Raw genomic sequence first — 14,045 nt, forward strand, 5'->3', positions numbered from 1 at the left:
CTCACTGACATTAACCCTTGGAAGGCTTATGGACCTGGTGGGGTCCCTCCTATTGTTCTCCAAAACTGTGCTTTTGTCACTGTCTTTGCCTGGGCAAACTCTTCCAGCTCTGTCAACATCTTCCTTTCCTTCATGCTGGAAGTGACTTCTAAACCACAGCATTAAAAGCACTTCAACATAGAATATTTCTGACTTAGAATAACTTGATCTTTCATTGCTGACAAAGTATGACCTCCCTCCTAGGACACCCAGTATATGTGTATATGTGTACAGTGTTCATCCTAAGTATTGATCCCCCCTGGCTGGAGGGTCTGGTACTAATGGTGTAACAAGCATGGCCCTCTTGAGAGTGAACCATTTTAGCCAAGAGTCTCAGCCCCTGTGATGACATGAGTGCATCCCTCAGCTTCACGCCACTGATCCATAAGCTGTACTCAGCGTGCCCTGAGGCGTGTTGGAGACCACTAACACCAGGCGACTTTTTCCGCATTCTGGCGCATTATTGCGCAACAACATCTTTTGATAACTCGCTGTTTGTTAATATGGCTCAAATGAAAGAGTACTCATTTGAGACTATTGTGCAGACCATGGGCCTCAAGGAAGCAGGTAATTCAGTCCAAGAAATAGCTGAACAGTTGGCAGCATCCAGGACAAGTCAAGCACTGCTCAAGGTGGTTCAGGCAGGAAGGGAACTGTGATATGCCTCAATCTAAAACACAGTGTGGGAGCCCCACAGGGCTGCTACTGTCTTAAAGCGTCCAGTGGTCTTGACATCAGACTCCACTGGCTGCTTTAAGGCAGTAACAGCCCCCTTATTTGTCTTCCAGGGCCACCCACACCATTTTTTAGTTTCAGACAGCACAATTCCCTTCCTCCCTGAACCACCTTGACCAATGCTTCACTTGTCCTGGATGCTGCAACTGTTCACTTATTTCTTTAACTCAATTATACACATACACATTCTTATTCCCCTATAAATATTGCAACACACAAAATGACAAGAGAAAAGAAAAAAAAATGCACAGAAAGTAGAGAATCGGAATGATACGAGCTACACTGCAGGTCACTGGTTAAAATTACAAGTGCTTTCAAGTGTGTGTTTAAGGTTCCAGTGGCAGATTAACAACATGTCTGCAGTATTTGCAGAAGAAGCACTAAAAATACAATATTTCCCATATTATACATACATAATGGTGTTTTTGTATGTGTGTGTGTGTGTGTGTGTGTGTGTGTGTGTGTGTGTGTGTGTGTGTGTGTGTGTGTGTGTTCGTTATATATATTTTGTAATAGATTGAGCTTGTGTAATTTATGTAATATCAACGCCAATAAATAATTAGAGTCGATTCATATAACAGTAAATGTTAACACTATCGTAAAACTACTATAATTTATTAATAGTTATATTATACTAATGTTTTTTTTTAGTTGGCTAAAAAAAAAAAAAAAAAAAACGTTTTTTCTAATACCTACATTTCCAAGATGGCCGCCGTTCACTCCCTGGAAATCATGGGGTCGAAAGTCTTGCAAATATACGTGTTAATGGCATTCATATTGATCTTACCTATATAAATGAGTTTTCTCTTTTTCCTCTTTTCTTTAACTTCTTGCACTAAAAACTGACAATTAATAGAACAAAACATTACGAAATAATAGATACAATGGAAGAGACGCTTACACTATCCTAAAAACTGTTTAGAAATAGTAGAGATTAATTCAATTTTTTAGTTTATGTTAAAATGTTTTCGTTTTCTCTAATGCAAGACATCCGCCGTTCTCTTTTATCTCCCTAATTTACAAAGAGTAAGGTCAAATTTTTGCAAATTTACGTGTTTACATAGACCTTATTGACATTACACGTATTGCTAGAAAGAGAGAGAGAGAGAGAGAGAGAGAGAGAGAGAGAGAGAGAGAGAGAGAGAGAGAGAGAGAGAGAATGCTAACGAAAAGAAGAGGAGGAAGAGGAGGAGGAAGAAGAAAAGAAGAGGAAGAAGAAAAAGAAGAAGAAAAGAGAAGAAAGAGAAGGAGGAGGACGAACAAACAAACAACAATAACCTCTTCCACCTCCTCCTCCTCCCCCTTTATACCCTTCTCTCTCTCTCTCTCTCTCTCTCTCTCTCTCTCTCTCTCTCTCTCTCTCTCTCTCTCTCTCTCTCTCTCTCTCTCTCTCTCTCTCTCTTCTACTACTACTACTACTACTACTACTACTACTACTACTACTACTACTACTAACCTTGCAGTTGGGCAGGTCCAATTGGATAACACCGTCCCCAACACCAAAATGGCCGCCGGGGTAAGCCTTCCCCACGCCCCCTTCATAACCCATGCTTCTACACGCCACCTCAGACAGACAGAGAGAGAGAGAGAGAGAGAGAGAGAGAGAGAGAGAGAGAGAGAGAGAGAGATTTAATAAAAGTGATTAATAGAAATAATAATAATAATAACAATAATGATAATAATAATGATAATAATAATAATAATAATAATAATAATAATAATAATAATAATAATAATAATAGAAGGAAGAGAAGGAAAAGGAAGAAGAAGAAGAAGAAGAAGAAGAAGAAGAAGAAGAAGAAGAAGAAGAAGAAGAAGAAGAAGAAGAAGAAGAATGAGAAGACGAAGGAGAAGAAGAAAAGAAGAAGAAGAAGAAGAAGAAGAAGAAGAAGAAGAAGAAGAAGAAGAAGAAGAAGAAGAAGAAGGAAGGAAGAAGAAGAAGAAGAAGAAGAAGAAGAAGAAGACGAAGGAGAAGAAGAAGAAGAAGAAGAAGAAGAAGAAGAAGAAGAAGAAGAAGAAGAAGAAGAAGAAGAAGAAGAAGAAGAAGAAGAATGAGAAGACGAAGAAGGAGAAGAAAAAGAAGAAGAAGAAGAAGAAGAAGAAAAGAAGAAAGAAAGAAAGAAAGAAAAAATATATCTATATAAATAAAATAGTAGTAGTAGTAGTAGTAGTAGTAGTAGTAGTAGTAGTAGTAGTAAAAACACTCACAAAAATTCCAACAACAACTACTACTACTACTACTGCTACTACTACTACTACTACTACTACTACTACTACTACTACTAATAATAATAATAATAATAATAATAATAATAATGATAATAATAATAATAATAATAATAATAATAATAATAATAATATCATCTTACCTGAGCCTCCGCGTGACCGAAACTCTCGTCACAGATAGTTCCCCACACACTATTTTTCCCTTTGCAGAGATCTCCATTCTTGGAGACTTCAATGTTCACCACCAGCTTTGGCTTTCCTCTCCCTTCACTGACCATCCTGGTGAACTAGCCTACAACTTTGCTATCCTCCACGACCTAGAGTAATTGGTGCAACACCCTACTCGTATTCCTGACCGTCGTGGAGATACGCCCAACATTCTTGACCTTTTTCTGACTTCTAATCTTGCTTATGCTGTCACCCTTTCTTCTCCGTTGGGCTCCTCCGATCACAATCTCATATCTCTATCATCTCAGGATCCCCTAAGCGAAGGTGCCTCTGGCGTTTTGCCTCTGCTAGTTGGGGGGACCTGAGGAGGTATTTTGCTGGTTTTCCTTGGAATGACTACTGCTTCCGTGTCAGAGACCCGTCTTTGTGTGCTGAGCGCATAACAGAGATGATGGTGTCTGGCATGGAGGCGTACATTCCTCACTCTTTTTCTCGACCTAAACCTTCCAAACCTTGTTCTCGTGGTATACATGATAGAGAGGTGGCCCACAAAAGGTACTTAAGCCTGCCATCACCAGAATCTCATGCACTTTATATTTCTGCCCGGAACCATGCCAAGTCTGTTCTCCAACTAGCCAAAAACTCCTTCATTAACAGAAAGTGTCAAAACCTTTCAAGATCTAACTCTCCTCGTGATTTCTGGCATTTAGTCAAAAATATCTCCAATAACTTTGCTTCTTCTTCTTTCCCTCCTTTATTTCAACCAGATGGCACCACTGCTATCACATCTATTTCTAAAGCTGAACTCTTTGCTCAAACCTTTGCTAAAAATGCTACCTTGGACGATTCTGGGCTTGTTCCTCCCTCTCCTCCACCCACTGACTACTTCATGCTACCTATTAAAATTCTTCGCAATGATGTTTTCCATGACCTCGCTGGCCTAGACCCTCGGAAGGCTTATGGACCTGATGGGATCCCTCCTATTGTTCTCCGAAACACTATTGTTTCTCCGAAACGACTAAGCAAGGTGCTTGCACCTTGCTTAGTCAAACTCTTTCTGCTCTATCTGTCAACATCTAACTATCCTTCTTGCTGGAAGTTTGCCTACATTCAGCCTGTTCCTAAAAAGGGTGACCGTTCTAATCCCTCAAACTACCGTTCTATTGCTTTAATTTCCTGCCTATCTAAAGTTTTTGAATCTATCCTCAACAGGAAGATTCTTAAACATCTATCAATTCACAACCTTCTATCTGATCGCCAGTATGGGTTCCGTCAAGGCCGCTCTACTGGTAATCTTCTGGCTTTCCTTACTGAGTCTTGGTCATCCTCTTTTAGAGATTTTGGTGACTTTTGCTGTTGCCTTGGACAACAGATAGAGTCTGGCACAAACCTTTGATTTCCAAACTAACCTCCTACGGTTTCTATTCTCTCTGTAACTTCATCTCAAGTTTCCTTTCTGACCCTTCTATTGCTGCTGTGGTAGACGGTCACTGTTCTCCTCCCAAATCTATTAACAGTGGTGTTCCTCAGGGTTCTGTCCTGTCACCCACTCTCTTCTTATTATTCATTAATGATCTTCTAAACCAAACTTCTTGTCCTATCCACTCCTACGCTGATGATACCACCCTGCACTTTTCCACGTCTTTTCATAGACGTCCAACCCTTCAGGAGGTAAACATTTCACGCAGGGAAGCCACAGAACGCTTGACTTCTGATCTTTCTAAAATTTCTGATTGGGGCAGAGCAAACTTGGTATTGTTCAATGCCTCAAAAACTCAATTCCTCCATCTATCAACTCGACACAACCTTCCAGACAACTATCCCCTCTTCTTCAATGACACTCAACTGTCCCCCTCTTCTACACTGAACATCCTCGGTCTGTCCTTTACTTATAATCTGAACTGGAAACTTTACATCTCATCTCTAGCTAAAACAGCTTCTATGAAGTTAAGTGTTCTGAGACGTCTCCGCCAGTTTTCTCATCCCCCCCCCCCCCAACTGCTAGCTCTGTACAAGGGCCTTATCCGTCCATGTATGGAGTATGCTTCACATGTCTGGGGGGTTCCACTCATACTGCTCTTCTAGACAGGGTGGAATCAAAAGCTTTTCGAATCATCAACTCCTCTCCTCTAACTGACTGTCTTCAGCCTCTCTCTCACCGCCACAATGTTGCATATCTAGCTGTCTTCTACCGCTATTTTCATGCTAACTGCTCTTCTGATCTTGCTAACTGCATGCCTCCGCTCCTCCCGCGGCCTCGCTGCACAAGACTTTCTTCTTTCTCTCACCCCTATTCTGTCCACCTCTCTAACGCAAGAGTTAACCAGTATTCTCAATCATTCATCCCTTTCTCTGGTAAACTCTGGAACTCCCTGCCTGCTTCTGTATTTCCACCTTCCTATGACTTGAATTCCTTCAAGAGGGAGGTTTCAAGACACTTATTCATAAATTTTTGACCACTGCTTTGACCCTTTTAAGGGACTGGCATTTCAGTGGGCATTTTTTTTTATTGGATTTTTGTTATCCTCGGCCAGTGTCCTTTATAGGAGATTTTATAACACATTCTCTCTCTCTCTCTCTCTCTCTCTCTCTCTCTCTCTCTCTCTCTCTCTCTCTCTCTCTCTCTCTCTCTCTCTCTCTCTCTCTCTCTCTCTCATCTCGATAGATACACAGTCATGTACACCAAGTCCTCCGTGTGTACAAAATCTTTTGTGCGTTTCTTGCCCTGCACACAATACATCATTGAACAGAAAACGGGATCCTGACCTACGTAATGCTAGAATTGAATAATTCATGTTAGTTTCCCTTAAAACCAGTCTTTCACCATTATTCTGTCCACCTCCCAGATGCGAGAGTTAACCAGTATTCTCAGTCTTTCACCATTATTCTGTCCACCTCCCAGATGCAAGAGTTAACCAGTTTTCTCAGTCTTTCACCACTATTCTATCCACCTCCCTAATGCAAGAGTTAACCAGTATTCTCAGTGTTTCACCACTATTCTGTCCACCTCCCTGATGCAAGAGTTAACCAGTATTCTCAGTCTTTCACCACTATTCTGTCCACCTCCCTAATGCTAATTAGGTAATTAGCTAATGGTATTCTCAGTCTTTCACTACTATACTGTCCACCTCCCTGATGCAAGAGTTAACCAGTATTCTCAGTCATTCACCACTATTCTGTCCACCTCCCTGATGCAAGAGTTAACCAGTAGAAAATTTAACTACTACTACTACTACTACTATTACTACTACTACTACTACTACTACTATTGCTTACCACTATTACTATCACCGAAATAGTTATTCCTAGTAAATTTTACGGCTCCTTTAAGACGATAGTCCGACACACAACATCGGCCGCCTGATAGTCAAAATAGTCATCACATATGTATGACCATTCACTACTACTGCTACTACTGCCATCATTTTTGTTGTTGTTGTTGTTGTTGTTGATGATGCGAATCTGAATAAGAGTAAAGGGTTAGGTTAGTAACAGTAGTAGTAGTAGTAGTAGTAGTAACCACAATTCTTAATTAAAATATCTTAAGCTTCAGCAATTGTAACTACCACAATTGTAACTACCACAATTGTAACTACCACAATTGTAACTACCACAATTGTAACCACCAAAATTGTAACTACCACAATTGTAACTACCACCAATTGTAACCACCAAAATTGTAACTACCACAATTGTAACTACCACAATTGTAACTACCACAATTGTAACTACCACAATTGTAACCACCAAAATTGTAACTACCACAATTGTAACTACCACAATTGTAACTACCACAATTATAACTACTACAGTTGTACATACCATAACATTTCCACTGTAGTCATGTTTTCCACCTACCAACATTAATTCCCAGCCACCACCACCACCACCACCACCACTACTACCACAATCCATCTCATCACTGCCATCACCACAGTGGTCATAATCATCACATTTAAATTGTGGTAGGATGCACTTGTGGTTGTGGCAGACGAACTGTGGTGGCGAACAATGTTGGTGGTGGTGGTAGTTGTAGTAGTAATAGTGGTTACTGTGGTGGTAGTCAAGACGGTGGTCAGTCAGTATATAGGTAGTAAGGAGGCACCTGCAAGGATAATAATAATAATAATTGTGATTGTGATAGTAGTAGTAGTAGTAGTAGTAATAGTAGTAGTAGTAGTAGTAGTAGTAGTAATAGTAGTAAGAAGAAGAAGAAGAAGAAGAAGAAGAAGAAGAAGAAGAACTGTAGATAATATTTCTCTCTCTCTCTCTCTCTCTCTCTCTCTCTCTCTCTCTCTCTCTCTCTCTCTCTCTCTCTCTCTCTCTCTCTCTCTCTAATAATAATAATAATAATAATAATAATAATATTAATAATAATAATAATAATGATGATAATAATAATATGATAATAATTGAAAACCATAATAATTCTCTCTCTCTCTCTCTCTCTCTCTCTCTCTCTCTCTCTCTCTCTCTCTCTCTCTCTCTCTCTCTCTCTCTCTCTACCTGGTGTGCGGCTGGCTGAGGCAGCATGCGGATAGCCTTGTGTACAGCCTTCCCTCAGGGATGCAGTTCTTTTATCTAGAATTATCTACAAAAAATAAGGAATAAAACGAGTAATTAGCCAATATATACGAAGGAATCGTGTTTCAAGATGCAAGCGATGAGCAGCACACGTTATAGGCAGAGATTTGCTTGTGTGGATGTCATGGCACAAAATACCAATAGGAAAAAAAAAAAAGAAAAATAAGGGAAGACAATACCATCCAAATAATAATAATGCCATGAAATATTTTTTTATAGCCTAAAGGAACGGTCATAAATATAAAAATTTACTTCTTGGTTGTGTAAACAAAATTTTGTATATACTTTTGGAATCAATAAAATTTTAGAACAAGAAAATTAAATGAAATTATAAGCTACAAATTGTTAAATTAATTGTTGATATTTTGAAATGGCACAGTAATATCCCTTAGTTTACAAGGCACTGGAAAATAACCATATTCCCTGGTTCTCCTGGGCCAGCCACAGGAAAATCACAATCACTAAACATTGTAGATTAAGAGAAAATATGCCAGTACTGATAATATTCTTTATTTTGAAAGAAATTCTTTGTTAATATTTAGATCCAAAAATTATCATTAGACAGTGTTATAATCCAGGAGTACGTGGGACCATTAGCAGAAATGTTCAAGAATAATTTGTGAATATAGAATGGGTGTAAACTATCAAGGACATTGCAAAATTATGCCTTATCATTAGGCGGAGCGCTTGTTCCGTGGGTGTCAGGCGGCCAGTACAAAGTGTGGCGTGGACACTGTTTAGTTGGGTTCTACTTGTTATACGGAACAATAAATAAATAATTAAATGCAACCTCTTAGGCAGGGTAAAAATGCTTAAATTAACAGAATACGAGCTGGCGCCTTCTCAATATTAGTCAACAAAAGAAAAATAACAATCTGTTCTGCCCACAAACATTCATTCTATTACTGTCTTTCATTTTCCCTTCTTTTTGTCTTCTTCTCTCCAAACTCTTTACCCTTCAACTTTCTATCTGTTCTGTTCTGTTGTGTTGAGGTGCGTCTTCTGTGCATCCCCGGCCCGGCAGCAGACGACGCCACGACTTGCTGAAACCTTCTTTGGTGTGGCGTGGCGGCTTACAGCGGGAATATGGAGGTGTGCATGCTTAGTGTGCACAGTTACTAGCAATGTATGTATCGCAATGTTGTATATGCAGTAAAAAATATTGTGTGCAGAGAAAAGTAAGCAAATATGAAGTATTACACGTATATTTGGTCCTTAAATAGTGATGGCCATGACTGACCGGGAAAGAAGCTCATTTTGGCGTTATGGCGTATTGAGATATTGTTAGTGTGTAAATAGATGGAAAATTTAATGTTTCATATACCTTGCTACTGAAAGTGCAGTAAACATAGCGAGTTATGCTATAATGGACATGTATCCGGTCCTCAACACAACGTACTCTGGGTAAGTCAGGGAACAAGCCCAAATTGACGTTATTGTGCCATACTGATATATTGTTTGTGAGTAAATGAATAGGGGATTGAGTGCTGCATATATTCAATTCCTTTATGTGCAGCAGAGAGAGCGAGTCATGTTACAATGAACAAACTTGTGGTGGGATAGTTACGTATGCATGGATTTGAGGGTTGTGTGCTAAAAAACCTTCCACCATAGTGATCCACAGGTTCACGTGGAGGAGATATCGAGATTAAAATGGTGAACAGAAAAGTCTGACTGAGTGTTTAGCAGTGGATGAGAGATGAATTAAGGAAATGGTTGGCATGCCAAGGAATGTTTGATGGGCGTGTCCCACAGAATTAAATGGAACTCTGGTCAGACCACAATGCCGTGATGAAAAAAATATATATCGTTGTTACACACATTGGGGGAAAGTTATTTAAATAGTTGGACAGTAAGGTGTGTAGTAGAGAGGAATGTGAGAAGGTATGTGAAAGACAGAGAAGTGAGAGATAGTTGGGGAGGCCTCAGAGGATAAAGATGTTAAAAAGTATTCATTGATATGGTAACTACAAGGGAGTCTTGGGGATACAAGTTAAAAAAAAAAAAAGTGCATGGCTGAGATGGAGGTGGCTGTGGAAGAGAAGAGGGCCTATGAGAAAATGGTGCAGAGAAATGACTCAGAGGAAATTAAAATGAGGAGAAATTAGAGTGTAGGTCTTGGAATATGAAACTGAAGGAACTCATAAGAAAAAATAAGATGAGAGTGGATGAGAAGTTTGGTAGAAAGCTGAGTGTAAGGAGATCACTGACAATAAGTTGTTCTGGAAGGAAGTGAAGAAAGAGGGGGAAGAAGAGCATGGAATTGTGTGAGAAGTTTGGTAGAAAGCTGGGTGCAAGAAAATTAATGACAATAACTTGTTCTGGAAGGAGGGGATAAAAGAGAGGGGGAAGAAGAGTGTGGGATTGTGTGAGTAGAGAGAGGGTATAAAGTTCTTGTAAGCAGCAAGAAAGAAGTGCAAGTTACTTGGAGAAGACTTTGTCAAATGAATAAGATGACAGGAGAAACAATAATAATTAGCATGTGTATAGAAGCAGGTAGAGAATGAGAGAAATTGTTAGGGAGATGAAGAAAACAATAGTTGTGATGAAGTGTGGCAAAGCTATAGACACTGATGGAATAACTATGGAGAAGTGATAGCAGACTGGATGATTTGAATTACGTGAATTGGCTTGGAAACAAGGAGGCAGGACCTGATGAGTGGATGGAGGCAGTTATTGTATGTTTATATAAAGGGAAAGGCTGCAGGAATGTACAAAAAGGTTACAGAGGGTAGATAAGTTTGCTTAGTGTGTCAGGAAAAGTCTGTGGGAGAGTCTTGACTCAGAGATTGATAGAAGTTATTGATAGAGGTGATGGTCGTTGGGGAACAGGAAAGTTTCAAGAAAGAAATGTGTTGTGGAGCATATGTTTGCAATCACAATTATAATAGAGGCATGCTAAGGTAAACATAAATATTACATGTACCATTCATCTAGAGAAGGCTTATGACAGAGTGGGTAGAAAAGCATTTTGGGATGTTCTTAAAGTTTGTGATGTAGGAGCACAGGTGTTAGAAGGAATGTGTGTGTGTGTGTGTGTGTGTGTGTGTGTGTGTGTGTGTGTGTGTGTGTGTGGAAGGAGAGCTTGGAAAGATTTACTACAGGAACAACAGTGAAAATGTGTAAGGTAGCTGAAACAATTTTCTCTCTCTCTCTCTCTCTCTCTCTCTCTCTCTCTCTCTCTCTCTCTCTCTCTCTCTCTCTCTCTCTCTCTCTCTCTCTCTCTCTCTCTCTCTCTCTCTCTCTCTCTCTCTCTCTCTCTCTCTCTCTGCTGCAGTGTTGCATCTCTTGGTATCTTTCATGCTAACTGCATGCCTCGCCACCTCTTGTGGTCTCATTGTACAAGGTTTTCTAGTATTCAGTCCACCTGCCAAGTGCATGAGTTAACCAGTATTTTCTTAATCTTCCCTTTCACTGGTAAACTCTGGAACTCTCTGCCAACTTCTGTTTTCCCATTCCTATGACTTCAGTCCTTTCAAGAGGGAGGCCTTATGCCACTTCTTCAATTTTGGAAATCATTTTGGCTCTTTTCTTCAGGAACTGGCACCTTAGTGTGCCTTTTTTTTTTTTCTTTATTGCCCTTGGCTCTTACATCAAAGAAAAAAATTCTATATTAGTCTCCCTCCTTCCCATGGCACACTTTGTGATTGTATGGTATTAGGATTACTAAAAATTGCAGATGGTGGCCCAGACAGAATCCAGTACACCTGCAGAGCAAAGGAAGGAGGACCAGTTCAGGTGAAAGTGGTCATATTCACCAGGGAGCAGAAAAGGAAAGTATTTCAGGATGTTCATGACTCCAGTAGAGGAGGAGTTCACATGGGCATCACTAAGACTATTGCCAAAACTACAGAGAGATTTTATTGCATAGGCATTAAGAAAGATGTAGTGAATTGGACAGGTGAGTGTGACTGACGTCAGAGATCTGAAAAGATGAAAACTGTAGCACCAGTCCTGAATCCTATTAAGAGTGAAGGCCCTTGGCAGATGGTTGATGTAGATTTGATGGGGCCCTAAAAGAAACTCAGTCTGGCAACAAGGACATCCTTACTTTAACAGACTTACACTCCAGATTTATAGAGGCATTTCCACTGCCTTCAAAATCTGCTGATCTGGTATGTGATGTATTGCAGAGTATTTTCCACTGTTCTGGTCCCCCAGAGAAAACCTTAACTGATCAGGGAAAGGAATTCTGTAATACATTAAATGACACTCTTTTCCATTGTCCAAGTGAAGCACCTTGTAACACTTGCTTGCCACCCCCAAACTAATGGCCAGGATGAGAGGACCAACCAGACGCTGAAGGGCTCTTTAATTAAATTGGTAAATGAGAATCAGAATGACTGGGACAAACACTCGGAGGCTGCTCTGTTTGGTATATGAACATCAATGCAAGCTTCAATAAAGTGTTCTCCCTCTTTCTTGAAGTTTGGTAGACAGCCAACACTGTTGAACTGCACCAAAATGATCTTCATGAAAAAGTTGATATTTTAGAATTCCCAAATTTGAGCCCCTCAGATGAGTCAGTGGAATCAAGAAAGAGTCGCTTGACAGCCATAAAAGAAAAAGTTGCCAGTCATGTTGCTAAAGCACAAGCTGAACAAAATAAATAATATGAAATGAGGAAAGCTAAAGGACATAAGTCATTTGACTTTAAGATTGGAATGAAAGTTGTTGTAAAGAATAATAAAAAGCAAGGAAGGAAAGGTTCCTGGCTTGAGGAGGACTGACTTGGGCCTTATGACACACCCAGCATCTTAGATAACTTTGTACAAATCACCACAAATGGAAAACTCCTTCAAAATAAAACTGCATTAATTCACATTAAACTTTATAAATCCCTCAGTAGGTACTGCACAGGAGCATGCACAACTTTGTGGCCAAATGCTGCTGCCATCAGCTGCAGGGAGTGCTTCTGCTGTCTCTGTCTTTCCAGAATTCATGGCATCTGGGGAGGAGCCTGGAGAGGACATTCCCCCAGCCACAGACCATGCTGGTGTGAGGCAGCAGCCTGAGGTGCTCCTTTGTGAAGGGTCACACCATATCACTCCCCTTGATGTGCTCCTTTGTGAAGGGTCACACCATACCACTCCCCTTGATGTGCTCCTTTGTGAAGGGTCACACCATATCACTCCCCTTGATGTGCTCCTTTGTGAAGGGTCACACCATATCACTCCCCTTGATGTGCTCCTTTGTGAAGGGTCGCACCATATCACTCCCCTTGATGTGCTCCTTTGTGAAGGGTCACACCATATCACTCCCCTTGATGTGCTCCTTTGTGAAGGGTCACACCATATCACTCCCCTTGATGTGCTCCTTTGTGAAGGGTCACACCATACCACTCCCCTTGATGTGCTCCTTTGTGAAGGGTCACACCATATCACTCCCCTTGATGTGCTCCTTTGTGAAGGGTCACACCATATCACTCCCCTTGATGTGCTCCTTTGTGAAGGGTCGCACCATATCACTCCCCTTGATGTGCTCCTTTGTGAAGGGTCGCACCATATCACTCCCCTGCCTCTCACCACTGTCAGTAAGGAATGCATTTCAGATATTGTAAAAGTCCCCAGGTATGTAATGTGTACTGCAATTACCTAGGTCTGTGCTGTGCCCTGTAAACACCATCATCCAACTCTTCTTTGCACTCTCCTATCCTTCTCTGTAACTTAACCTCAAGTTTCTTTTCTAACTGTTCTATTGCTCCAGTGACAGACAGTCACCATTCTTCTCCTAAGTCATGTTCCTCGGGGATCTGTCCTGTCACCCACTCTCTCTGGTATTCATCAATAATCTTCTAACTGGTCACCATTCTCCTCCTATCAGGGATCTGTCCTGTCACCCACTCTTTCTGGTATTCATCAATAATTTTCTTACTAAAAATCGTTGTCACGTTCACTCCTATGCTGATGATATCACTCCGCATCTTTCCACATCTTTTTGTAGATGTCCAAGCATTCAGGAATGTAACAATTCACTCAGAGAAGCCACAGAATGCCTGATTTCTGACCTTTCTAAAACCTGTGATTGGGAGAGAGCAAAATTAAGTGTTGTTTAGTGCCTCAAGAATCCAAGTTTTACATCTAACAAATAAACACAACCTTCCAGACAACTATCCCTTCCTCTTCAGTAAATAAACACAACCTTCCAGACAACTATCCCTTCCTCTTCAGTGACCTTCAACTGTCCCCTCTGTTACACTGAACATCCTCGGGTCTGTCCTTTACTAGTAACCTAAACTGGAAATTTCACATCTCATCTCTAGCTAAAACAGTTAAGCACTTTGAGTTGTCTTC

General features: G+C 40.5%; 1 protein-coding gene and 1 long non-coding RNA gene across 9 annotated transcripts in view; one reads left to right on the forward strand and one right to left on the reverse strand.

Annotated features, from left to right (window-relative positions):
* The window catches only part of LOC135098163 (uncharacterized), a 66,294-nt gene extending 63,945 nt beyond the window's left edge, over nucleotides 1-2,349 (reverse strand). Inside the window, exon 1 of the long non-coding RNA XR_010266627.1 lies at nucleotides 2,231-2,349. This is a non-coding gene — a long non-coding RNA (uncharacterized LOC135098163). The remainder of the gene's footprint in view (nucleotides 1-2,230) is intronic.
* Nucleotides 2,350-8,620: 6,271 nt separating this feature from the next.
* Nucleotides 8,621-14,045, forward strand: part of LOC135098154 (uncharacterized) — a 36,664-nt gene continuing 31,239 nt past the window's right edge. For 5 of the 8 annotated variants that reach the window (XM_064000379.1, XM_064000381.1, XM_064000382.1 and 2 more), the window contains exons 1-2: nucleotides 8,621-9,156; nucleotides 11,432-13,285. In XM_064000379.1, the coding sequence (XP_063856449.1) occupies nucleotides 12,637-13,285 (649 nt within the window). In that variant the 5' untranslated portion in view covers nucleotides 8,621-9,156; nucleotides 11,432-12,636. Of the gene's footprint in view, nucleotides 9,157-11,431; nucleotides 13,323-14,045 lie in introns of all 8 variants that reach the window. The other 3 variants (XM_064000385.1, XM_064000380.1, XM_064000388.1) reach the window with 3 other exon arrangements.

The sequence above is a fragment of the Scylla paramamosain genome, unplaced genomic scaffold, assembly GCF_035594125.1.
Source record: "Scylla paramamosain isolate STU-SP2022 unplaced genomic scaffold, ASM3559412v1 Contig48, whole genome shotgun sequence".
NCBI classification, from domain to species: Eukaryota; Metazoa; Arthropoda; class Malacostraca; order Decapoda; family Portunidae; genus Scylla; species Scylla paramamosain.